The sequence below is a fragment of the Coregonus clupeaformis genome, chromosome 40 (genome assembly GCF_020615455.1).
Source record: "Coregonus clupeaformis isolate EN_2021a chromosome 40, ASM2061545v1, whole genome shotgun sequence".
NCBI classification, from domain to species: Eukaryota; Metazoa; Chordata; class Actinopteri; order Salmoniformes; family Salmonidae; genus Coregonus; species Coregonus clupeaformis.
Window position 1 is genome coordinate 14,779,886 of NC_059231.1, and position 27,850 is coordinate 14,807,735.

The 27,850-nt window shown below is 41.9% G+C and overlaps 1 protein-coding gene across 1 annotated transcript; it reads right to left on the reverse strand.

The window, feature by feature from the left end:
• Positions 1–4,502: 4,502 nt before the first annotated feature.
• LOC121555135 (zinc finger protein Helios-like) lies at positions 4,503–27,850 on the reverse strand. Its single transcript, XM_041868937.2, has 8 exons — positions 27,669–27,850; positions 22,429–22,475; positions 16,392–16,499; positions 13,697–13,885; positions 11,854–12,021; positions 7,825–7,962; positions 7,331–7,462; positions 4,503–6,019 (listed from the first exon to the last, which is right to left on the reverse strand). Exons 2-8 carry the CDS (start codon positions 22,460–22,462, stop codon positions 5,151–5,153), a joined length of 1,638 nt encoding a protein of 545 aa, XP_041724871.2. The 5' UTR covers positions 22,463–22,475; positions 27,669–27,850; the 3' UTR covers positions 4,503–5,150.

Consider the following 27,850-nt stretch of genomic DNA (forward strand, 5'->3'; position numbering starts at 1 on the left):
TTTTAGTCTCATCTGACCCGAGTACCTTCTTCCATATGTTTGGGGAGTCTCCCACATGGCTTTTGGCGAACACCAAACGTGTTTGCTTATTTTTTTCTTTAAGCAATGGCTTTTTTCTGGCCACTCTTCCGCAAAGCCCAGCTCTATGGAGGGTATGGCTTAAAGTGGTCCTATGGACAGATACTCCAATCTCTGCGGTGGAGCTTTGCAGCTCCTTCAGGGTTATCTTTGGTCTCTTTGTTGCCTCTCTGATTAATGCCCTCCTTGCCTGGTCTGTGAGTTTTGGTGGGCGGCCCTCTCTTGGCAGGTTTGTTGTGGTGCCATATTCTTTCAATTTTTTAATAATGGATTTAATGGTGCTCTGTTAGATGTTCAAAGTTTCAGATATTTTTTTTTACAACCCAACCCTGATCTGTACTTCTCCACAACTTTGTCCCTGACCTGTTTGGAGAGCTCCTTGGTCTTCATGGTGGCGCTTGCTTGGTGGTGCCCCTTGCTTAGTGGTGTTACAGACTCTGGGGCCTTTCAGAACAGGTGTATATATATACTGAGATCATGTGACAGATCATGTGACACTTAGATTGCACACAGGTGGACTTTATTTAACTAATTATGTGACTTCAGAAGGTAATTGGTTTTACCAGATCTTATTTAGGGGCTTCATAGCAAAGGGGTTGAATACATATGCACGCACCACTTTTACATTATTTATTTTTTAGATTTTCTTTTTACAAGTTATTTTTTTCATTTCACTTCACCAATTTGCACTATTTTGTGTAAGTCCATTACATGAAATCCAAATAAAAATCCATTTAAATTACATGTTGTAATGCAACAAAATGCAAAAAACGCGAAGGGGGATTAATCGTTTTGCAAGGCACTGTATATACTGTATTCTACTGTATTTTAGTCAATGCCACTCCGACATTGCTCGTCCTAATATTTATATATTTCTTAATTCCATTACTTTATTTTTAGATTTGTGTGTATTGTTGTGAATTGTTAGATACAACTGCAGTGTTGGAGCTAGGAACACAAGCATTTCGCTACACCAGAAATAACATCTGCTAAATATGTGTATGTGACCAATTAAATTAGATTAGATTTGTTTTATTTATGCCAATTATTTGATTATTTGATGGAGCTAGAGCGTTGTTTGTCAGACAATGAGAAATCCCGAACATCGGTCTTCTCACAAAATCGTACGTCTCGTCCGAACAGTTTGGTCTGCAAACTATTAATACCCCTCTATGGAATGATGAGACTCTCACGAACACGATGGTGTTCTCCGTTTTGCTCTACAACCCCCAGTGTCTTGGGACTCGTCTGAAGTCAGTACAGCCGATCTGCCAACTTCTGTCTGTAGCGTCTGAAAAGTTTGGGCTATACACTAATATGACTCCTTTTTGCAAAGGTGAGACTCTCACGGACACGTACATGTCGGTTGTTTTACTCTAAGACATCCACAGGCCTCACAAAACTCGTCTGAAGGCCCCCCGGTACTGAAAGTATATAAGGAGACTGTTTATTGCCAAAAAGAAGGGGTTAAATACATGTGAAAATATATATAAATGTTTCCGGATCTTTGTTATATCTCTAAGATATCTGTTGTTCGATGTTGTAAATCTATTATTCAGTGCGTTTGTATGGGCTAATAGCAGTAAGGTCAAAACAATTTTTTCATCAAATAATTTTTATGTATTTTTTTTATACTTCAAGGGGTCTTAAACTCTTATGGGATAAGGTGTTAGGATACATAGATTGTGTGCGTATATCTTTCACCATACAAACTGGTAATAACTTGTTTCATCACACTTGACATCCATATAAAAAAATCAATACTTTAATAGTGGAAGCTCATGCCATAAACATATATTTTGCTATTTACAGCACAGTATCTTCATTTCTTTCAAGGATATTGGAAACAGACTTCAGTAGCAACATTGGTTTTGGTAATACCTCAATATTCTCTTCAGGTATTTTAATTTGTAGCATTTGTAACATCACAAAATTCACAAATTTCATAGATTAACCTATCAATGAAAGCAATATCCCAAATTAAGATTGTTTTGATTTTGTTTATAAAGAAAATATGTATTTCAAGATGTATTTTAAGAAATACAAAAGTAGAATTACATAGAAGACATATACCTGAGTCCCCCACATGATAATCATTATAACATATGCATAAGTGCACATTCCTAACCCATTTGAATATAGTGCCAAAATAAACACCATGTACAATATGTATACAAAAATACACAGCAACCCTCTCATTTGCCAGTTTTGTTGGTTAGCACTTACGAATAATAAAAAAGCATGTCGTTTTCACAAAACTATTCATATTTTACATTTACCAAGGAAAATAGAAATCTAGCGCCGTTTTTCGTAGGTATAAAATGCAGCACAATTGAGAGTGTCACTAATTTCACTTCAAGTATGCTCTTCATCTAGGAGTGCGGAGTCTGTCAATAATATAACTTCTTCTTTGTGTTCATATAGGCTCATATACGTTAATATATAGGCTATAGCCTACAGATATATTTACACATAATGTTTCAACTTTATATTTATCACTCTTTAACAAGATTGTACTAACAGAGGTAAGACGGCTCATACAACAGCGGTAGGTCCAACAACAAAGCACTTTGAGCTAAGGCCTCTACATATACACATAGTAAAAGCTGCCAGTGAAATATCAAAAAAATACATTTAACTATACACTATCGAGTTCACGTTCATAGACAATAATCTGTATTTTTTCTTCCCAGTGACTTTTTGTTATGTAGATAATTCTTCAAAAGTCTACTCTTGGTGCTCAAACTGTCTTCCTCAATGGGGGAGTTGCCAAAGCAATTTCTGAACACATCGATGCTTTTGGAAGGTGAGAATAAAACAGAATACAAAAAGATTATCTACAGTGACAAACATAACATATAATGCCTCTGCAGCGATGATTTTGTAACAGATAGTAAAGCAGTTGTGTGCACTTTACTACAGGTGGGATGACATGTTTTTCATATATTCTAAAAACCATTTCTAAAAACCATTTATTTGTATCATACTGCTTCATAAAGAGATGTTATGTTTGTGGATTTGCTTAAACAAAACAATAGGCAGACATACAGTAGATTTAAGACAATTAAAACATAGAATAGGCCTATAGCGGTGCATTAGAACACCTATGGAAATATTTGTTATCTAAGATAAAGCTGTGATTAAATACAAATATAGGGGCGCTCATTTGAAAATAATAATGCATTGTGGGAATGTAGAATGTACAATGAGATACTACAACAGCTAAAAAGTGTAAACATACTATTGCCAATACTTTACAGTAACAATAAGCTGTTGCAATAGAAGTACCGTATGTCTGTTGCACTATAAGTAGATATATAATTTGTCCACGTCGCTGTCATGTAAACAGAAATAAGCTGCTACTTTGACCAGGAAGGTTACATAGACCAGGCAGGAGCGGATAAGTTTGAACTGAACAGTGAACTGATCCTGGCCATATACATAGGACCATTCCAATGGCGAAAGACTATCAAGACAAAGACAGTGCCAATTCAAAATATGCTATATGCTGCATAATAAACAGAACAACAGCGACATTACATATTTTGTCAGCAAAATATGATTTATCTAAAGAGCAGCATATACATTGTCTTACTCATTTGTCCAAGTGCACCTAGATTATCATATTTGCTCCAAATCAGTGCCATCTCCCTTCATTGGCATTCTCCTTCTAAAAAGGCTCTTAGTAAACTCTAAACCACACTGCTTTCTGTCTACTTAACAGTACCAGTGTATCAGCTTAAAGTGCATTGCTGTTTGTACTGGGCTAAATCCTTTCCACGTCATTCACATGCACTGTACAGCAGGGTTGGGATCAATTCCATTTAAATTCTATCAATTAAAAAAGTAAATTGCAAATCCAAATTCCAATGCCAATTTTTCTCATTGCTTTTTTTCATTGACTGAATTGAAATGGCATTGATCCAAACCCTGGAGTACAGTAGAGTACACGCACTGACATGTCATCTGCAGAAAGCAGCCTGTTCACTAAAGACACATGAGTGGGGTAAAGGCAAGCTGCGAGAAAGATATGTGAAGTTGCTGTTGAACCAGGGAGTGCCTCATCCCTTCCCGTCCTTCCCATCCCTCAAGGCATCAGGCTGCTAGTGCAAGAACAGGTTTAGGGAGGTGGGTTGCAGGGCAGTGCTTTTCCTTTCCTCTGTGGAGTGTTGTGAAACTGATAAGGTTAAAGGAACTGTTCTAAGGAAAGCAGATAGTTAGCTAGCGTAATTAACAAAACTATAACAAATCTGTAGACATTGTCTGAAAAAGTAAATTAATGTCTGAGTAAGTCTCTCTCGCTTTCTCTTTCTCTTTCTCTTTCATTCTTTCTTTCTCTTTCTCTTTCTCTTTCTCTCTCTCTCTCTCTCTCTCTCTCTCTCTCTCTCTCTCTCTCTCTCTCTCTCTCTCTCTCTCTCTCTATCTCTCTCTCTCCCTCTCTCTGTCTCTCTCTCTCTGTCTCTCTCTCCCTCTCTCTTCTCTCTCTACCTCTGCAGAAAAGGTCATTCTCTAATGTGGCTGGTGTGACAACACATGCAGTTAGCAGTTAGCAAGGCTTTTGACATAAGACAGAGAATATGTATGTTGCATGAAATGGTTTGGGTGGTGGAGTCAGGGAAAGCCCCCTTGATAAGTTGAGCCTTTACATGGCAGTCTGTGTTGCAGCAAACAAGTGCAACAATACAGTATGCAAGACAGGGACAGTGATAAGACTTATGAAACTATAATATAACTACTCACAGTATTGGTTGCTCTTTGACAATCTCAGAGACACAATTGAATAGGTGTACTTATTCTTTGTCTTCTTTTTCACACAAAAAAAAATCCCTCACTTGAGATGCAAATCTCAACCTCACAATCTTCAAAACACCTTGAAAAATTAAAATTTGTATTTGGCCAGACCTTCATATGTTTGTTTGGATGATATAGTTAGTATCATTATGCTGCAGCAAATGTTGGTTAGTTTTCTCTGTCTTGGTTGATTGCATTGATCACACACAGTTAGTTCAACATCACTGTCCTGGTGTGGGGATGGGGAGGGACCAGGGACAGCTCCTGTCTTGTCCAGCCCTCTACTGGAAGGTGTGTTCCCCACGGACAATGTGAGATGAGAACTCGTAGCGGTCCTTACTGCGGTGGCCACAGATGTTGCACTCCAGCGGGTCCCTGTAACCATGACAGCCCATGTGGATGGTGTACATAACGTGGTCCAGGAAGAGAACACAGCAGTGCTCACACTGGAACACCCTCACCTCCCGCCCCTCTCGCCCAAACACACGCACCCCGTCCCGACTCATCGGCGTCTCTGCCGCCTCTCCCCGGGCCACCTCCGCTGTCAACCCCACCTCAGCCCCGCCTCGCCCCTCCTCTCTGCCGCCATTGGTTGGGCTGGGTCTGGACCTGGGTCGGGGATAGGGGTTGTTCCTGTGGTTCCTGTGGTAACCCAACCTCTCCTGTGGGCTGCTCCGGGTGGATTCGGCCGAGTCCAGCCCACTGTTGCTAGGACACTCTCTCTCCTCTCTGGTACCCTGGGGATGGTGATGCTTGGGTCTGGTGAGGGCGTTGGGCCCGTTGGAGGAGGGAGGAAAGTCAGGAAGAAGAGGTGGCAGAGGTGAAGGTTGAGGTGGGGCGTCCCGGCTGCGTGGTCGGTCCATACGGTGCCCCGGCCCTGGTTCCAGGGGGTAGACATGTTGGAAGAGGGGGTTGCCCATGGGTACCACCTCAGCCATTGTGAGGGATGGGTGTGGACCGTGTGGACCGTGTGGACCGTGCGGGTGGGGGTGGTGGACCATGGGTCTCAGGGAGTCAGAGCCCAGGTAAGAGATGGCGTTGTTGATAGCCTGGTCCATCATGTGAGCCTGCATCAGCTCTGCCTCCTTCTCATACTTCAGACTCATCTCATAGCTCAGCTCTGGGTAACTGTAGCGCATCATCTTCTCACCTGCACAGAGCACAGCAGGCATATTACCACAATGAAACTCACACGTGTATGGGCTCACACTAAGAGAAAGTGTCTGGTTGAATGACACCTCTTGAAACCATGTTTAGCGACTAGATACAATACATACAGGTGTAAATATATAGTATATGAATATGAGTGCCTGTCACAGTTTAACCTTTTCACTTTTGAGAAGCTAAGCATTATCTTGTTTTTCATATTGCGTTATCACAGAGGTTTTGTGTTTAATAGTGGAAATCCCCATCTATCTGAATGCACTGTTTAACCCCTCCAGAACAGGGATGCGGTGAACTGTTTTGCCCCTCTCTCGATAAGAGCCATGGCAGAGATACAGGTGTAACAAAACCACAGAGTGAAAAACATGTCCTCATCTCTCTCATCTGCTCTCTGTGTCTCGCTCTATCTCTTCTTCTCTATCTAATAGTGCAGTCAATTATACCTCACAAACAAGATAATTGTGTTCAGCACTAATATGCAAAAAGTATTGCCAGTTACATGCCAACTAAATGTTTACAACACTGTAACAACTGTTTCGTAATACAAAACATATGTTTTTGATGGTTGAGTATTTATTTTAATTGAATGGAGAAATACAGTGGATAAGAAAATCGAAAATCTAAAACAATCCAACCAAAGGCTGCAATCTGTGAATAGTGTGTTCATTTCTAACATTAAATCAAGGTCATCTGTTTGTTGTTAAACCTCTGCCCAGGCATACAATTCAATTCCCTTTTTTGCATGCATACACTCATCCTGTTTCATTTCGGTCAAACTGAACATAAAACATAAACAATCAAAACTGTAAACTGAAATAAACAGAACAGAACAGGTTCAATTCAATCACATAATGAGATTACGTAAATACCCCACTAAATACTCAGTGATATGAGGTAGATGCAGAAAGTGAACAGTATGGTGGGTCAATTTCCGTAACAACTAAGAGCGTTGAAGTGCGAGGCTCATCTTCTCTGCTATTTTGGTGCCCTGGCAACCACGCTGTGAACCACGTGAAGCGGCCGTGCGCATGTGCAGATGCTGTGTGTGACTCGCTCATCTCAATATCTCCGGTGCTGCTCGTGGCAACGTAATTTTGCTGAGTCTACCTTTAATAACAAATTAATAATTATCAAACATTGAAACATTTTGAATAGTTATTGTAAAGAAAAATGACAAATTATGTTTTGTCCTTTTAAATACAATAATTATATAAGCTTCTATGAATAATTGTGAGTTAGTGGTCCTTGGGGTCAACATATCATGGTGCCCTCCACCACAGGAAGTGATCATTCTTACCCACAAACTTCTGTGGGGTGGTGCTCTTCCTCTTCCCCATGTTACTCTGCAGTCTCTCGATGACGGGTGGGCGGTCGAAGGTTGCCATGGTAACAGCCTCGGCCAGGGGCCTCTGCTCTTTAGGGACCTCACCTAGGGGTCAGAGGTCAGAGGAGTGTGTGTGTGTGTGTGTGTGTGTGTGTGTGTGTGTGTGTGTGTGTGTGTGTGTGTGTGTGTGTGTGTGTAGAAAAGCAGAATGAAGGTCTGCACCAAGGCTTGTAGGTAGTAGGTGGCTGGTTTATAAATGTAAAATAACTAAGTAGAGTTCACAGGGTACTCGCACTTACTCCACAATAAGGAGGCAGAGAAACAAAAATGGTCTTCAATTGAACTTCATGCTTGAATGATCAACTATAAAAACAGCAAGTGCAAGGTGCGGAAAAGTGGCAAACAGAAAGCAGACGTTTCCGCATCTATGCCATCAACAGTGCTGTACCGTATAGCAGGACACTCACCTGGATAAGGCCCGGTGTTGGAGGTGGGATCCATGGCAACACTCTGAAGGTAGTTATGGCAACGCTCTTTATGCTCCTCCAATGAAATCCTCTGTTTGTAGCTCCGCCCACAGTAGTTGCACTTGTGTGGTTTGCCCACTAAACAAGAGAAATTACATCAAAATAAAAAAATATTAATTTAATTGACAGATGGACGGACAGAGAGAGAGTGGGAATAGTCCAAAGCCTTTTTGTGGCGACGCAAATCTATGTGAACTCTCTAGGAGGTTGTTGTAAACGCAAAGAACCTGTGGCTAACAGAGTCTATGTGAACTCTCTAGGACAGTGTTTCCCAACTCCAGTCCTCGATTACGCCCAAGAGTACACCTTTTGGTTGTAGCCCCGGACAAGCACACCTGATTCAACTTGTCAACTAATCATCAAGCCCTCAATGAGTTGAATCAGGTGAACTTGTCCGGGGCTACAACAAAAATGTGTGCTGTTGGAGGTACTGGAGGACTGGAGTTGGGAAATACTACTCTAGGAGGTTGTAGTAAACACACAGAACCCATGGAGAACACAGAAAATAGAGGAGGGCTATGATGAGCTATGGAGTAATGATGCTCCACAACTAGTGGGATCCCTCACACAAACCAGAAACTCGAATACAGACGTTTCCCATGGAACAACTGTTACAAATCTTCCAGGCGCCAACTGGTTTACTACTACTATCTGTTTACTACTATGGGGCATAATTCAATGGGCTTGTAGGCCTAGTACAGAGCCAGTCAATGTGTTCTGCATCCCTTAGTGGGAAGAAAGTAACTCCAATGTTAGACCTAAACAATGCGTGTTTCTTCTCAGCAGCTGGAGGTGGGAAGTGATTCATGCTATTTAGCAGACACTTTTATCTAAAGCGACTTACAGTCATGCGTGAATACATTTTACTTATGGGTATCAAACCCACTACCCTGGCATTACAAGTGCCATGCTCTACCAACTGAGCTACAAAGGAAGTAAGACAGAGATACACTTGGGTAACATTTCACAAAGTCTATGAAAATTGATTGATCTTTGCAAATATTGGTGAGTGTGTGAGAGAGAGCTGGTTTACGTTTATTGAAGCAGATCTCAAAAACTTGATTATGGAACAATTACTCTATAGGTTACCTGTCTTTCAGTAATTTTGTTGTCTGTGAATGCCAATTGGTTTAGTGTATGGGTAACCTTTGAGTAACACACAATGACAAGACAATGATAGTTTCAACATTAAAGTGGAGTACTAGCAATGGTATCATCGTGTAATTTACAGGTCATGATCATCATTACAGTATGCTTGGTATATTCTACTTATGAGTCTCTCCACATCAAAAGTAGTATAATGTCACTGTAATGGTAAAACAGCCTGAGCTGTCTGTCGGCTCCAATTATCTAAGCCAAAGCACCTGCTAACTGTAGCCAGCCGCAATGGGCAGTCACACTTTCATGTTGGAATAGGCAACACACACACACACACACAACCACACAACCTACTCATTTACAAAACCTCCCCCACATGGCCTTTTGCAGATGTTGGATGTATCACCAAATCCCGCTTTCAGCAGCTATTCTTGAACATGCAAATAGCCTCAACCCTCTCAGCCTTTAGACTCTGTCGGCTGCATCTATTTGGGTGATAAACAGGAACCTATTGAATCTTGTCTCAGAAACCTTTTATTGTCTCATGTAATGTAAAAAATGAGTGACCCCATAGCTCTCAATGTAGCATCTAAAATACTTCCAAGAACAACCAATCACATGCACACCACATTTGTACAGCAATTCTAGGAATTATTAGATATTGTCATTTAACAATGTGTTTGTGATGGGTTCAGATTCTGTAAACACAATCCATGCAGTGCCAATCTGTGACTTCACTGTGACAGGGAAAATAGACTCTTGTCTTACTCTTCGGATTGTACAATACATCAAAGCATTCACCTGTCACCGTATCTCTCTCTGTTTCTCTGTCTCTCTCCCCTCTCAATTTCTTCACCTGTTTCCTGGCATTGTGTCATGTGTCTCCCAGGAGGCAGGGAGGGACAGAGAGAGAGCGAGGAGAAAGGAGAAGAGCCCTTTCAACTACAGCCTTGTTCATAAGAGAACGTCATGCCAACCTACTCCCTATGCCACAGAAGAGTGCCTAACATTCCATTCAACGCTCAGGTAGAGTAGTAGGCAGGTTGAGGGGCAGAGGGGATTCATACAGTAGGTAGGCTGAGGGGCAGAGGGGATTCATACAGTAGGTAGGTTGAGGGGCAGAGGGGATTCATACAGTAGGTAGGCTGAGGGGCAGAGGGGATTCATACAGTAGGTAGGTTGAGGGGCAGAGGGGATTCATACAGTAGGTAGGCTGAGGGGCAGAGGGGATTCATACAGTAGGTAGGTTGAGGGGCAGAGGGGATTCATACAGTAGGTAGGTTGAGGGGCAGAGGGGATTCATACAGTAGGTAGGCTGAGGGGCAGAGGGGATTCATACAGTAGGTAGGTTGAGGGGCAGAGGGGATTCATACAGTAGGTAGGCTGAGGGGCAGAGGGGATTCATACAGTAGGTAGGTTGAGGGGCAGAGGGGATTCATACAGTAGTCAGGTTGAGGGGCAGAGGGGATTCATACAGAAGGTAGGCTGAGGGGCAGAGGGGATTCATACAGTAGGTAGGTTGAGGGGCAGAGGGGATTCATACAGTAGGTAGGTTGAGGGGCAGAGGGGATTCATACAGTAGGCAGGTTGAGGGGCAGAGGGGATTCATACAGTAGGCAGGTTGAGGGGCAGAGGGGATTCATACAGTAGGTAGGCTGAGGGGCAGAGGGGATTTATACAGTAGGTAGGTTGAGGGGCAGAGGGGATTCATACAGTAGGCAGGTTGAGGGGCTGAGGGGATTCATACAGTAGGCAGGTTGAGGGGCAGAGGGGATTCATACAGTAGGTAGGCTGAGTGGCAGAGGGGATTCATACAGTAGGTAGGCTGAGGGGCAGAGGGGATTCATACATTAGGTAGGCTGAGGGGCAGAGGGGATTCATACAGTAGGTAGGCTGAGGGGCAGAGGGGATTCATACAGTAGGTAGGCTGAGGGGCAGAGGGGATTCATACAGAAGGTAGGCTGAGGGGCAGAGGGGATTCATACAGTAGGTAGGCTGAGGGGCAGAGGGGATTCATACAGTAGGTAGGCTGAGGGGCAGAGGGGATTCATACAGTACTACTACATACTACACCTTCATTTGCCGCCTACACTGACTAGAGGAGAGTGAATAATTAATTTAGCCTAAAAAAACAGGAAGTGAAAATAAGAAAAAGGTCAAAAGAGAATGAACGAGACAGAGAGAAACACAGACAAGCGACAGAGAGAATGACCCTCTGGTGCTGGGTAGCTGCATTTGAGTACTTCTAGGAGGACAACACTAGAGATGACGTGGTACTGTTGTCTGTCCTGTATCTCAAACACAAGGCAGGGGAGAACACAGAGAGAGAAGTCTTTGATGCAGAGATAGGAAAGTGGGTTACAGCTAGAGCAACACAGCACAGCATTTCTCTGGTCTCCCCATATATCTACAGAGAACAGAAAGTTCCTTTCTGAGGAGACAGCATGTCCTGGGTGCCTAACCACAGCCCTTGTGTCTGCAAAAAAAGCTTCAGAGATGCATCCATCCAACAAAGAGAAACCCTGTCAGGGTTAGATATTTATGGGGACTGTTGCTAATCTGTCTCAAACAAACTTAGACACAGGTCAGACCAGATCATGCTTTTAGTTACATCGAGACAGTTCTATAGCATCAACATAGTCTGACTATTTGAGATGTTGAGAAGTTATTGAAACCAGGATATAATACTCAGGAGTAACCACAGGAATAAAAAAGTTAAAGCAAGCATGACTCAAGACCGAGGATATAGGTGAGTTAATGAGTCACAAAGATGAGGAGGAAGAGGAAGATGAGGAGGAAGAAGAGGACAAGAACAAGAAAAAAAAGAGAAGGAAGAAATGAAAGAAGAAGAGAGGGGGCAGAGAGGCTGACCTGAGTGTGTGCGTAGGTGGCCTGTGAGTGCGTCACGACGGCGGCAGGCGTAGCTGCAGAACGGACATTTGAAGGGCTTCTCCCCTGTGTGCAGCTTAATGTGTCTCAACAGGTTGCCCTTCTGAGTGAACGACACGCCACACTGGTTACACTGGAACGGCCTATCACCTGAGAGGGACACAGGAAGTGTTACACTGGAACGGTCTATCAGCTGAGAGGGGTACAGGAAGTGTTACACTGGAACGGCCTATCAGTTGAGAGGTGCACAGGAAGGGTTACACTGGAAGGGCCTATTCCTTGAAGGGGCACAGGAAGTGCAGGCTCTCATCACTCACAGTCCCCCTTTTACATAGAGCCAGATCAGCAACACACAATAACCACAGCGCCCCAGCTACCTAGTCTTGAGTTGCCACACTTCCAAGTCTCATTTTCACTGGGATATTGGACCGAACAAACTTAAGACAGAAATTGAGGTTTACAGCAACAATCAACACATTGCAACAGTAAAATATTTACGTCATTTAGCAGACACTCTTATCCAGAGCAACTTACAATAGGGAGTGCATACATTGTCATAATTTGGGGGGGGGTTTCGTACCGGTCCCCTAACGGGAATCAAACCCACAATCCTGGCGTTGCAAGCGCCATGCTCTACCAGCTACATAGGACCTATACATGGCTGGACTGTGGAGGTGAACAAATTCTAACCTCGTCAATTGCTAACCTCGTCCTCAGGCTCAATTCAGCAAACCCTAGCTGAGACTAAGAAATGTTGCCAATATTATTTCAAGGAGGATTTTCAGTGCAGAGAAAAACACTACCGGGTGGTTTCTGATGTGCACTGTGTACTAGTGATACATTTGAACTAGAACCTACTGTTGTAACTACAGAGATATTTATATCTCCAGAAATAGAGTGTGGTGAGATGAGGTGTTAGATCTCAATCCTAATAGCTCTGGTCCTATTCGCTCTGGGTGTCTACTATAGCTTTTGCTCTTTCTATCACCACACAGTACAGCAGGGGCATAAATACAATGTTTCCATCCCTAACCAGGCCCGATGTATGGTTATAGGTGGTACAATCACACACACACGCACACACACACACACACACACCACCATATGTATAAGTTAAAGTATTATGTTTAAGCGTTGCTGTCAAAGTGTCTTCAGACAGAAGACGGTTTAGGGAGTCTTATGTTGTGTCTTATAGTCTTGCATTGCTAAATGTGCTGTACACGTTTAGTGCCCAGCTTTACCATTGGTGAGTGTTTGTTTGTATGAATCTATGTACGTAGTTTGCCTGGTTCACAACTAGACTACAGCAATCTCATCATCATCATGATGATCATCTCTTGATCTGCAGCCCAACTTTAGAAAATCTGATCCTAAATCTATGAAGACCGAGGCACAGTAATAACGTCAGTTAAGGGCTAGGGAACAGGTTGAGGAGGATTCCTGGGATGTTTTCCCTGGCTCAACAATTGTCTTCTAGAGCACAGCAAAGCTTTCCACCTCCACACCCAATGACACAAAAATAAGCATGTTCTGACTCACGTATTATATATATTTTTCAATCGTAGGATAAGAGACGTGCAATTGCTTTAGTCTGTAAAATACATATCTCATACGGAGTTACAACGTGAAGTATCCTTTATCCGTTATTTATTAACATATAACTAACAGGTTTTTGCAGTTTGTTAGATGTTAATGGTAAAACATTGACAATCCTTAGATACATCAGAGAATATTGTGTCATTGGTGTTCAATATAACGTACATGAGGTTTAGGCTATATACTGTAGAAGGGACATAAGGGGAAACAACTTTAGAGAAACATTTACCATTGGGCAGCTGAGTTCCTGGGTCACATGAACCTTCTGACCCAGGGACCCCATCCTGTAGGTTGTTTGGGCTGTCAATCATGGGCTCCTCCAATCCTGATCCCTCTTCCCCGCTTTGGCCCATGTCCTCTGCTGTGGTCCTCCTGTCCCCTTCATCTTCTGTCTCATCTTCCTGTTTGACTGTGTTTTCTAGAAGAGACCGGTATGACCAATCAAATTACTGTTTAATGGTTTTTGGCCAATTACATGCGATTATTTTTGTGGGTGATCCTTTTTACTCAATAGGTGTGGGAACTGTAGGTTGGGACTGTACATCTTGTAAATCTGTTTCTCTTTGACTACCTCCATTGATAGGAATAAGGTCATACAATCTGCATGTAATTTCCCCTGGAGAAACAAGTGATATAATGATACTCACAGTATTAGCAAAGTTCATGCTAAACCCCCTGAGACAGGGACTCTCCACATCTGACTAACAATTACACTATTTTAATTGTAAGCAATTATAACTGCTATTTTTAAACCTGATACTCCGGGAATGCACACAGTAAACATGTTATGTAGAGATACACTTGGTTACTCTCAGGAATGGACTGTGTGTAGTGACGTGGCATGCTCTGAACATTAGCGATTCGTGGAGGGAGAGATGAGAAACAGGCTTGTCTAATTCCAGTCAGTCCCTGGGGAGGAGAGGAGGGAGGGAGGAAGGATGAAGGGGAGGGGAATGTCCTAGCCTAAACAGGTGCTGCTGCTGAGCCCCTGAGGTTTTCCACTTGACTGCTGCTGGGTTAGAGACTGGCTGGATGGATGGGATGGGGGCGGGGCGGGGGATGGCTGACTGACTAAAGGCAGGAAGGTTTTCTACTGCCACAGGACTCCTAGTATCTGTGACTGACAACACACACACACACACACACACACGTAGCCATATAATAATATTAAGAGATTCAGAGATTGTGCTCTTCCACACAATGCATTTGTTTGCACACAGGGACCTTTAAGGTTGAACATAGGCTACAGGGACATTTATGGTTGAACATAGGCTACAGGGACCTTTAAGGTTGAACATGAGCAGAAGGTGACTCCTTGCATTCCTCTGCTGCAGTCAGGAAAACCTGATCCGTAAACCCAGTGTCAAACATCTAGACAAAGCTGTTTGTGATTTGTGACTGACCATGATCACAGGGTGGGTACGCAAGGAGACGGAGCAATAGCCCCAAACCTCTCACATCCATATCCATCTCATACCCATGTCCCATCAGGCTCCTAGACTCCATAAACACAAGTGGAGTGTGTGGGGTGATTGCTTTAAGGATGACAGCAATGTCCACTGTGGTGATTGCTATAGGGTTGATAACATCCATCTGTCTCACAACATAGGACAAATACAATTCAGGACTCCTGCTATTGTCAGCAATGACATGGCAATCTCTGCAACAACATTGTAGTCTTTTCTTTAGCAATATTCCCCCTTCTATCTATATCCCTGTCTGAACTGAAGGAGACCCTCTTTTACTAACAGCATGACATTGAGGTTATCATCCAGAAGTGTATCCTGGCAACATGGAACTAGCAGATCGTGACGAGCTCTATTGGTTTTCATATTTTCCTCCCAGACGAGGGGTACGGGAGGTGGGATATACAAAGGATGAGCTCTCTGCTCTGCTCTCTGTTGTCGCAGCTGGCTGAACTTGAGATGGTTGCTGCGACAACAGTTTATTATAGAACCCAGATGAATAAAATATAAAGAAAGAAATTCCCAAAGCATGGGTCATGTTACCAAGGAGGAGAAACTAGGTATCCAAGCTAATAGAAAAGTGCCATCATAAGCAAATCTGAGCTCGGTAGCCTGTCCCACCCATACCTGGCTGTGTATTGAACACCTCATAGTTTACATTACCCTCATCGTTTACATTACCCTCATAGTTTACAATACCCACATAGTTTACATTACCCTCATAATTGACATTACCCTCATAGTTTTGCTAGTTATGCTGTATCGGTATTTAGCTGAAGTGAACGAAAAATGTAGTTAAAATGCTCTACCTTACTAATAGTTTGATTGTAAACATATAGCAAAACATGTTTTGTAGTTTTGTACAGTGACACAAGAAATTCAGCGTCAGTCAGTGTTATGTTACAACAATGGTGTCGAAGTGGAGTGGTGTTAGGCAACTTCCGGGTCAGGATGACACAGGCTGTATCTGTGAGAACTATCTCCCTCTGAGTCAATCTCCCTCTTTAACACAGTAGTCTGTGAGAACTATCTCCCTCTGAGACTCTCTCCCTCTTTAACACTGTAGCCTGAAACCCAAATCTGTTTGTGTGGTCTTGCCGACTCCTATTAAGTATGAATGACCATAGGAGTTGGCAAGCCAGCTTAAACAGATCTGGGACCAGAGTACTAATACTGGGGGATGCTGCGGGAAACAGCTTCCCTTTTCTGCTTCAGCTACCTCATGGTGACATGTCTAAAGCCAATCAGAAGAATGGCACCCTCAGGTCTTCCTGTTTCTGTTCATTTAGGGGAAGGGAACTATGCAAGACCCTTCAGTTAAGACATGTGTTGATAAAATAAACTGTTTCTCTTAACACACATAATCCTCTTGTGTGTGTTCATCTGTGCATACATGCGTCCATGCATATGTGTGTGTGTTTGTGTTTGTGTGCACGCATATGTTCAGTAACCACTCACCAGTGGGTGAATTAGGATGCTGGAGCTGCTGTCCTTTGGGTGTGTTTCCCGACAGGTCCACCAACATTCTAGAGTTCTCTGTCTTCCTGGGAGAGCAGTCTCCGTTACCTGGGAGAAAGACAGACAACAAGAGAGCTGGGAACATCGCTCTGCATTGCATTGCATTGCACTGCACAACACACATACATACTGTACATACGACTCCATCTGTACAAACAGTGTCACACACACACACACACACACACACAGTCACTTACACACACACATTGAATTTGATAGGTGTCAGTTGAAGCAATCATACCTTGCCAAAATAGTGACTAAACGCCTGATTACCTGGGGATAATCTTAAGATTTATTCCAGTGTCAATATGGCTATTTTTATGATACCCTGTTCCGGATCCTAAACAGCAAATTTTCCAATGTTGAATCAACACTGACAGTGTTACATTTAACACTGGGCCAGTGTGTATACGTGGGTCCACTTTTCAGTGTTAAATTAACAAGGTGCTGGGCCTCCCGAGTGGCGCAGCGGTCTAAGGCACTGCATCGAAATGCTGAGGCGCCACTACAGCCTGGGGTTTGATCCGTAACCGGGCGCGCCATAGAGCAGCACACAACTGGCCCTGCACCGTCTGGTTTTGGTCGGGGGGGTTTCCTTGGCTCATCTAGCGACTCCTTGTGGCGGGTCGGGTGCCTGCAAGCTGACTTCGCTAGTCAATTGAACAGTGTTTCCTCCGACATATTGGTACGGCAGACTTCTGGGTTAAGTGAGCATTGTGTTAAAGGTCATGAACAGTCAAAATCATGTTTTTCCTGAAAATCGATGATATTTGGATGAAACCAGATCAAAGTATGATGACCAAGGAATGAAAAATAACTTTTTCATCTACATTGATCAAATTTGATCATAAATGTCTCACTCATCTTTATTCATGATTTATTCAGGATTATCCAAATACTGGGACCAAATACTTAACTTTGTACTACTTTAATACACATACAGTAAGTGAATTTGTCCCAATACTTTTGGTCCCCTAAAATGGGGGGATAGAAAATAGAAAATTCAATAAAGGAGACTACCTAAACCATTTAAACTGGAACAACCATTTCAGTAATGGGTGCTATAAATCTAACTAACTGATTGGATTAGTTTAGACAAATGTAATTTATCTTTGTGTAGCATAATAAATAAATCAATAAAAACAATCCTAAAAAAAATCTACCTGCAGGAGAGCATGCTGGAAAATATTATAATGATGGCCGTGGTTTCAAGGCCGCCGGCAAACTTGTGGCAAGGCGACATTTGCCACAGCACTTTTCAATCACTTTTGATTTAGTTTAATAAAATATATCAATGCAAAACATTAAAAAGATGGGCAAAATGCTGTTTTATAAACCGATTTGCCTCATGATTTGTCAACTCACGCAAAATTTCTCTGTCCTTCACATTGGAGTGCTGCTGCAGGCTATTTGCGGTTCTTGACCAATCATTTTCACGGAAATTGCAGGTCGCACAGGCCAGGAACAAGGCACAAAGATCAAGGTGCGCATTACTTTCTATTTATTTAGCAAGCGTGATAACACATCAGTCTCGACAGACACAAGCAAAAACTATACACCTAAACATTAGTGATCTGACATGCTGTATTGCATTGAAACAATACTATTTTTCAGTCTGATCAACTGCAGGCTACTAACAACAGCAGCTGCATAGTCTAGCCTACTATACGCCCTGTGCCACTGGCCAGGGTAAACAAAGCAGTAAGGTTGTGTATTTATAGCCCATTTGTTTGTGAAAAAAGGTGAATGGGATCAAATTTGGTTTATATTTGAACCTTTTTTTAAACATAATTAATATGAACAAGTACAGTGAGGGAAAAAAGTATTTGATCCCCTGCTGATTTAGTATGTTTGCCCACTGACAAAGAAAGTATCAGTCTATAATTTTAATGGTAGGTTTATTTGAAAAGTGAGAGACAAAATAACAACAACAAAATCCAGAAAAACGCATGTCAAAAATGTTATAAATTGATTTGCATTTTAATGAGGGAAATAAGTATTTGACCCCCTCTCAATCAGAAAGATTCTGGCTCCCAGGTCTTTTATACAGGTAACGATCTGAGATTAAGAGCACACTCTTAAAGAGAGTGCTCCTAATCTCAGCTTGTTACCTGTATAAAAGACACCTGTCCACAGAAGCAATCAATCAATCAGATTCCAAACTCTCCACCATGGCCAAGACCAAAAAGATCTCCAAGGATGTCAGGGACAAGATTGTAGACATACACAAGGCTGGAATGGGCTACAAGACCATCTCCAAGCAGCTTGGTGAGAAGGTGACAACAGTTGGTGCGATTATTCGCAAATGGAAGAAACACAAAATAACTGTCAATCTCCCTCGGCCTGGGGCTCCATGCAAGATCTCACCTTGTGGAGTTGCAATGATCATGAGAACGGTGAGGAATCAGCCCAGAACTACACGGGAGGATCTTGTCAATGATCTCAAGGCAGCTGGGACCATAGTCACCAAGAAAACAATCCATCCCCACCGTCAAACATGGAGGTGGAAACATTATGCTTTGGGGGTGTTTTTCTGCTAAGGGGACAGGACAACTTCACCGCATCAAAGGGACGATGGACGGGGCCATGTACCATCAAATCTTGGGTAAGAACTTCCTTCCCTCAGCCAGGGCATTGAAAATGGGTCGTGGATGGATATTCCAGCATGACAATGACCCAAAACACACGGCTAAGGCAACAAAGGAGTGGCTCAAGAAGAAGCACATTAAGGTCCTGGAGTGGCCTAGCCAGTCTCCAGACCTTAATCCCATAGAAGATTTGTGGAGGGAGCTGAATGTTCGAGTTGCCAAACGTCAGCCTCGAAACCTTAATAACTTGGAGAAGATCTGCAAAGAGGAGTGGGACAAAATCCCTCCTGAGATGTGTGCAAACCTGGTGGCCAACTACAAGAAACGTCTGACCTCTGTGATTGCCAACAAGGGTTTTGCCACCAAATACTAAGTCATGTTTTGCAGAGGGGTCAAATACTTATTTCCCTCATTAAAATGCAAATCAATTTATAACATTTTTGACATGCGTTTTTCTGGATTTCTTTGTTGTTATTCTGTCTCTCACTGTTCAAATAAACCTACCATTAAAATTACAGACTGATCATGTCTTTGTCAGTGGGCAAACGTACAAAATCAGCAGGGGATCAAATACTTTTTTTCCCTCACTGTACAAGGTTCCTGCAGTTTGACAGGGTTTTCCTCCTCCCCAAGGACAGGTCTTTCCAGCAGTTTTTTTAAACCATGTGACCTGATTAGAAAACCTCTCGTCCCATCATAGCCCATAGTAAACCTTTTTACAACAGATTTCTTTTTGCCACACCACTCTGGGAACTGTGGTGCCACCTCTGCATGGTTTTGATGGGAATGTTTTACTTTCCACAGAGTAAAATTGACACAATCACACACTCACACTCAACTCTGGTTATTAACACCAACACTGGGGTTGTTTTAGACCACTGAGCATTACTTTAACACTAACAGAGTTCATTTTAACACCTGAATCAACACTGAAAAATCAACACTAGGTAACACTGGCCCATTTGCTGTACAAGTCCCTAATCTAACACAGTGCCACACTGATCTTTGCAACTCGTTGCTAGTTCCTCAACAAGACTTCCAGATCAGGTTGCATCCTCTCAGCACCCTTCCTGACACACGGGTAAGGCTATAAGATAGCTGTCCTGTCCACTCAAAGGGAGCACTGTCCAATCCCTTATACAGCCTGACCCCATGGGAGCCTCTCAGCCAAAACAGCAGCACCTCCACTGACCCAGGTGTCAAATCCCACAGGAGCCAGACCACAGAAAAGATAACACTTTACCAGCTAGCACATTTTACAGGAAAGTACCGGAGATGTCATAGAGAGAATGGCCACCTCAGTCCAACAGTTAATCTTCGTAAATGCTTCCCCCATGGAGACTAAAACAAAATACTAGTATTTTATGTGGTAGACTAGTGTTCCATTGTTGTGATTGGCTGCTGCTGAGTGAGGCACTCTGGGAGTCGCGGTCCATGACCATGATGCCACAATCCCTGGGTCTGGTGTCAGGTTGCACGCCACGGTGGGGTTGGAGGAAATCTCAGGTGACCGACGGGCGGCTATCCCTTGGCAGTGCTGTCTGTCGTAGAGACAGGAGTCGCTCTATGACAGGATACGACAGGATTTTCCATTACTGTGTTGTGTTGATGCCATGACGGCTCTGTGTGGTCGATCAGGTTAGGTAAAGGCACAGTAGTGTGGCTCATAGATGGTGTGTACTAGTAGCACCTGAATGTTGATGGTCCTATGTTTCATGTATTTGCAATTATTATTGAAAACCTTAATGGCATTTAGCTCAAACTTGTTCATCATCTGCTATTCCTCATACAATACTTAAAATTGCTGCTCGCTGCTCCCGAAGTGATGCATGCTGGAACCCGTGGGCCAGATTGAGGAGTGTGGGGCTGACAACACATACAAAACACACACACACACGCACAGTCTGCTGAGTCAAAATCTGAGCTTTGATTGGCACCATTCATTAGCTGACTCAATACTGTATGAACCACCACAAAATGTCTGTGCATCAGACCCAGATGACTTGTATAGACAGGGGAGGCTTAACTGGAGGAAGACGATGTGTGTAACGCATCAGATATGGATCGTTCCATGTGTAGGTGGCGTGGTCAAAAGGAAAATAACATTTATGAAAATGGCAAAGAGAGAACAAGCCATGATATACATGTTGGCTTCTGTAGGACGTTTTATAAGTGAGTTGAAAACGTGTTGCATAAAATTATCAGCGAAATGTGGTCGGCTGGTTAAATGTATACCGTACTTTACAAGTGGGGAGCACTTTAATGAGCCAGATAAACTGGAACGACTTCAATTTAAAACAAGAGGTTTGAAACTGTGCAGGATTATTTCCCTGAAAGTATCGCCATTGTGGCTTGTTGGAAACACACAGGCAGCACAGGCAGGAGCAAGGATCTGGTTTTTCCAGTCAAACCCTCAACCTCCAGACCATCCCTCCACACTGTAAGAGATAGAGATCTCATTCATCAGATTTCCTTTAACATTTTAGAGGAGTTATGGCAGTATGCTTCAAACATGAATCAAAACAGATGTGTTTCAGCGATGTAAATAAAAGCAGAGGGCGCTATAATGGCTATATCCTACTTCATCCTACTTTTCCCTTCACACTATATCCTCACTGTACCATACTTTTTTCCTTCACACTATAACATTCATATTTTGTTCCACTCATCCCAAAACTATTTTCAACACCTGCAACAAGGAGTTGTCAAACTCCAGATTATCAATGTGTTCTATCAGAGGGAATCTGTGGAGGGGAGAAAGAGGAGGGAAGTACCACTGTACCTGGTACAGCACCACCCTACTGATAAGACATCTCTAGGAGAGCCAAGAAGTAGTTGGCCCTTTTACAGGATCAGAACACATGCAGCTCGTGTCTCTCTCCTCTTATCGGATTAGTAAAGCAGAATGGCTTCCTCATCTCAGCTGCGTGGAACACGTTCCCCTATCCTTGCATCCACTTTCATATCTGTATGAGAGTCAACTGTATTAGTTTAAAAAATGTGTGGCCTCAGCCTTGTCCCGTACCTTTGACCATAACACAGCTGTGCAAAACATCACGACATCATGACATCCTCAAATGTCTGATTGCTTTAGCATAAAATCAATTTAGGAATCAATAACTCTCAGAAACAACCATAAAGGAGAGAGGAGACTGGACTAAATACTAGTTCCAGTTGGATTATAACCAAAATGATGACAAAAGGGCCTCCAAATGTGGAAAATTGATTAGAAAGACCATAAAAACATAAAACATAAAAAATTAAATGGCGAATAAGTGACACATCCAGCATCCGCAACTTAAAACACGATGTCACAAACCTTTTAAAGACTTTTAAGAGTTACATGTCAATATTATGTTGGTTAGAGAGTGAATGAAGAGTTGACCTACTTGCAGAGTATCCATCAGTGGCCTCTGTTTCCATAGTTGGGGGAGAGCTGTAGGTATCATAAAGAAACAATAAGTTAGAGCACTACAGCTGTACCACAGTGCTTACTCTCCTTCTAACCTCTTCTAAATCCTAATGGAATAACACAGATTATACTGTTCGGTTGGAGGGATTTATTTTTACATTATTTTAGGTAACACTTTGTAATAGATTTAATGAATGAGCCATTATGAATTTTTATAAATATGTATAAATGCTGAATTAGAGGATACATTGATTTTGAAACAGGCATGATTAATATTATATATTTAACACATGTATTACAATGAAAGTTGAGTGAAAATAAATAAATAAAATGTATTACTGATCAAATTTGAGAATGTACAACAATTATACAGAGTTAAATATGAAGACAAAGATGCATGTGTTTTAGTTTTGGCTTTCGACGTTCCGCAAGACTTTAGTCTAGCATCCCTGCAACATAAAACTATATGGTTCAACTTCCCGAAATGCTGCTGAAGTGCTGGTGGATTGCAAAGTTTAGCCTCTGAATATAATGCAGTGGTTCATTGAAAGTTGCACTATTAGAGAAGTAACAAATATATCAAGCTAAAACTATACTATGGGTTATACATGTTCATAGAGTGAGAACACAAATGTTCCCAGTTCTAGTAGTTTCAGACCCTCTGAAAAAAGGTCTTCAACTCAAATTAAATATGTCTGAGAGAAGAGTAGTACGGTGCAAACCACCACTGGCCAACCTAACCTCATGTCTGCCATCAGGGGACATTTTGTAGACATGTATTATCTGTTGGAGGTTCAGGTGAGATTGTATTCTATTAATGTTTAATACAGAACATAATTACACTGAGTGAACAAAACATTAGGAACACCTGCTGTTTCCATGACATATACTGAAGAGGTGAATCAAGGTGAAAACGATGATCCCTTATTGATGTCACTTGTTAAATCCACTTAAATCAGTGTAGATGAAGGGGAGGAGATTTTTAAGCCTTGAGACAATTGAGACATGGATTGTGTATGTTTGGCATTCAGAGGGTGAATGGGCAAGACAAAAGATTTAAGTGCCTTTGAACGGGGTATGGTAGTAGGTGCCAGGCGCACCGGTTTGAGTATGTCAAGAACTGCAACGCTGCTGGGTTTTTCACACTCAACAGTTTCCCGTGTGTATCAAGAATGGTCCACCACCCAAAGGACGTCCAGCCAACTTGACACAACTGTGGGAAGCATTGGAGTCAACATTGGCCAGCATCCCTGTGGAATGCTTTCGACACCATGTAGAATCCATGCCCTGACGAATTGAGGCTGTTCTGAGGGCAGAATGGGGTACGATTCAATATTAGGAAGGTGTTCCTAATGTTTTGTAAGCTCAGTGTATGTTTATTGTGTGTGTGTCTCTCTCTCTGTGTGTGTGTGTGTGTGTGTGTGTGTGTGTGTGTGTGTGTGTGTGTGTGTGTGTGTGTGTGTGTGTGTTTGTGTGTGTGTGTGTGTGAGAGAGAGTGTGTGTGTGAGAGAGTGTGAGAGAGAGAGTGTGTGTGTGTGTCTGTGTAAATAATCCAGAACTTCTGATATACTGAATATGTCATTTTCTACAGTCAAATGTCACTGCTAAACTGGACAGTCAGGGTAATAAAATAAACCTATCAGCTTCCAGGTTTACTCTGTCTGCTTTCCTATATGTTTTTGTTATGTCTGGTCAGGTCAACTGAGATGAAATAAGAGGAGTGCCTTCAGAAATTATTCACACCCCTTGACTTTTCCCACATGTTGTTGTGTTACAGCCTGAATTTAAAATGGATTAAATTGAGATTTTGTGTCACTGGCCTACACACAATACCCCATAATGTCAAAGTGGAATGATGCTCTTTGACATTTTTACAAATGTATTAAAAATGAAAAGCTGAAATGTCTTGAGTCAATAAGTATTCAATCCCTTTGTTATGGCAAGCCTAAATAAGTTCAGGAGTAAAAATGTGCTAAACAAGTCACATAATAAGATGCATAGACTCACTCTGTGTGCAATAATAGTGCTTAACATGATTGTTTAATGACTACCTCATCTCTGTACCCCACACATACAATTATCTGTAAGGTCCCTCAGACGTGAATTTCAAATACAGATTCAACCACAAAGACCAGGGAGGTTTTCCAATGCCTCGCAAAGAAGGGCACCTATTGGTAGATGGCTATAAATAAAAAGCAGACATTGAATATCCCTTTGAGCATGGTGAAGTTATTAATTACACTTTGGATGGTGTATCCATACACCCAGTCACTACAAAGATAGGCGGTCTTGTCATTATTGGTAATCAAGCCTACACAACAGCAGTAAGCTTGATTACCAACAATGACGAGACCACCTACAGGGAGGAGGTGAGGGCTCTGGGAGTGTGGTGCCAGGAAAATAACCTCTCACTCAACGTCAAAAAAACAAAGGAGATGATCGTGGACTTCAGGAAACAGCAGAGGGTGCACCCCCCTATCCACATCGACGGGACCGCAGTGGAGAAGGTGGAAAGCTTCAAGTTCCTTGGCGTACACATCACTGACAAACTGAAATGGTCCACCCACGCAGACAGCGTGGTGAAGAAGGCGCAACAGAGCCTCTTCAACCTCAGGAGGCTGAAGAAATTTGGCTTGGCCCCTAAGACCCTCACAAACTTTTACAGATGCACAATTGAGAGCATCCTGTCGGGCTGTATCACCGCCTGGTACGGCAACTGCACTGCCTGCAACCGCAGGGCTCTCCAGAGGGTGGTGCAGTCTGCCGAACGCATTACCGGGGGCAAACTACCCGCCCTCCAAGACACCTACAGCACCCGATGTCACAGGAAGGCCAAAAAGATCATCAAGGACATCAACCACCTGAGCCACTGCCTGTTCACCCCGCTATCAACCAGAAGGCGAGGTCAGTACAGGTGCATCAAAGCTTGGACTGAGAGAATGAAAAACAGCTTCTATCTCAAGGCCATCAGACTGTTAAATATCCATCACTAGCACATTAGAGGATGCTGCTGCCTATTGAAATCACTGGCCACTTTAAGAAATTGAACATTAGTCACTTTAATAATGTTTACATATCTTACACAACTCATCTCATATGCATATACTGTATTCTATTCTATAATTATCTACTGTATCTTAATCCATGCCGCTCTGTCATTGCTTGTCCATATATGTATATATTCTTAAATTCCATTCCTTACTAGATTTGTGTGTAGTGGGTATATGTTGTGAAATTGTTAAATATTACTTGTTAGATATTACTGTACTGTCATAGCTAGAAGCACAAGCATTTCGCTACACCCGCAATAACATCTGCTAAACACGTGTATGTGACAAATAAAATTTGATTTGATTTGATTTACAGGCATCTTTCCATAATACTAACCTAAATGACAGAGTGAAAAGAAGTAAGCCTGTACAGAATAAAAATATTCCAAAACATTCATCCTGTTTTCAATAAGGCACTAAAGTAAAACTGTAAGAAAAAAATGTGGCAAAGAAATGAACTTCATGTCCTGAATACAAAGTGTTATGATTCGGGCAAATTCACTGAGTACCACTCTTCATATTTTCAAGCATAGTGGTGGCTGCATCATGTTATAGGGAGTTTTCTAGGGGGGATAAAAAGAAACGTAATAGAGCTAAGCACAGCCAAATCCTAGAGGAAAACCTGGTTCAGTGTGCTTTCCAATAGACACTGCGAGACAAATTCACCTTTCAGCAGGACAATAACCTAAAACACAAGGCCAAATATACACTGGAGTAGCTTACCAAGACAACGTTGGATGTTCCTGAGTGGCCTTGTTACAGTTTTGAGTTAAATCTGCTTGAAGATCTATGGCAAGACTTGAAAATGGCTGTCTAGCAATCATCAACAACCAACTTGACAGAGCTTGAAGAATTTTAAAAAGAATAATGTGCAAATATTGTACAATCCAGGTATGCAAAGCTCTTAGAGACTTACCTAGAAAGACTCACAGCTGTAATCGCTTCCAAAGGTGATTCTAACATGTATTGACTCAGGGGTGTGAATAGTTATATAAGTGAGATATTTTTGTATTTAATTTTCAATAAATGTGCAAAAATTCCTACAAATATGTTTTCACTTTGTCATTATAGGGTATTGTGTGTAGATGGGTGAGAACAAACAATCAATTTAATCCATTTTGAATTCAGGCTGTAACACAACAAAATTTGGAATAAGTCAAGGGTTATGAATACTTTCTGAGGGCACTGTATGACTCAGAAGAGGACAATGTCCTCATAGTTCAGGTGTAAAAATAAAACGCATTAAGCCCAAACTTGAGGACAGACTAAGCGAAACATTTTCTACTGTGAACTAGCATACAGATGTCAACATTTTTGCAAATGTCTTGTATATGATTGCCACTTTTCTCTACATATAATGTAATAATAATCACACAAGACATGTTTATAATAAGTCAACAAAAAATGGCATGCGCTTAGGCTACATTTTCCTTCATAATTGACACTTCAATAATTGGGAAACCTATTACAATGCAAATACTTTTTTTTACATAAGACTAGGAGAGATGATATGTCTGTTTTTAATAGTATTTTCTATGGAAAAATTGTGAAAACTATATGCTGAATTAAAAGTCCTATGTGGTAGACTAGGCTATTCAAATAAATAAATAAATACGAAATAGTTGTTTAGACTAAGCTTTAGAGCGATTAGCAGCCTAAGTATACAAGTTATTACATTCAGTCAATATATTTTAATTCTATACGTTTGACAATTGAGATGTATTGCTTCGTCAGCAACAAACGGAAAACCGCCTCCGCCGTGGACACCTGTCTCTAGACGCTCAGCCGTGCACGTGTGTAGGCTTTTTGACAGCCCAAAATCTCCCTTCAGTTAAAAAAATATATGTGGGTTGATTATTTTCATTACATGATTGGAATCAAGACATATATTGACAGAATCAGCCGTCACCTGTTATTGTATGACTTGAGCAATCGAATGGGTAGCCCTGTCGATGTATCGATCAATCGCTCAGAAAGAGTAAGCAGATTGAGGACCTTTGAAGTTGAAAGTTCATCTATTGCGACTAGGTAAAACAATGCTAAGTTATTATAAATGTATTACAACGTTAGTACGCAAAGTGTTCGTGTAAGAATGGTAGCCTAATCATATTAAGTGTATAATAATTGGTATGGTGCCGATAACCAGACTTGTTAAATTGAATATTACCTTTCGGTGTCTCCCCTGTGCAAGTCAGTGATCTTCGTCAGTGGAAGTTGCACCTCGTTCTAAAATGCAAATTAAAATCCCCAGTAGCCTAATATGTATTTCATAGACAATAACAATTAATAATGTAGGGTCTATTCTCCTCTTTTAAAAAAGTGGAGTACCAAAAAGAAAAACTTCAGTTG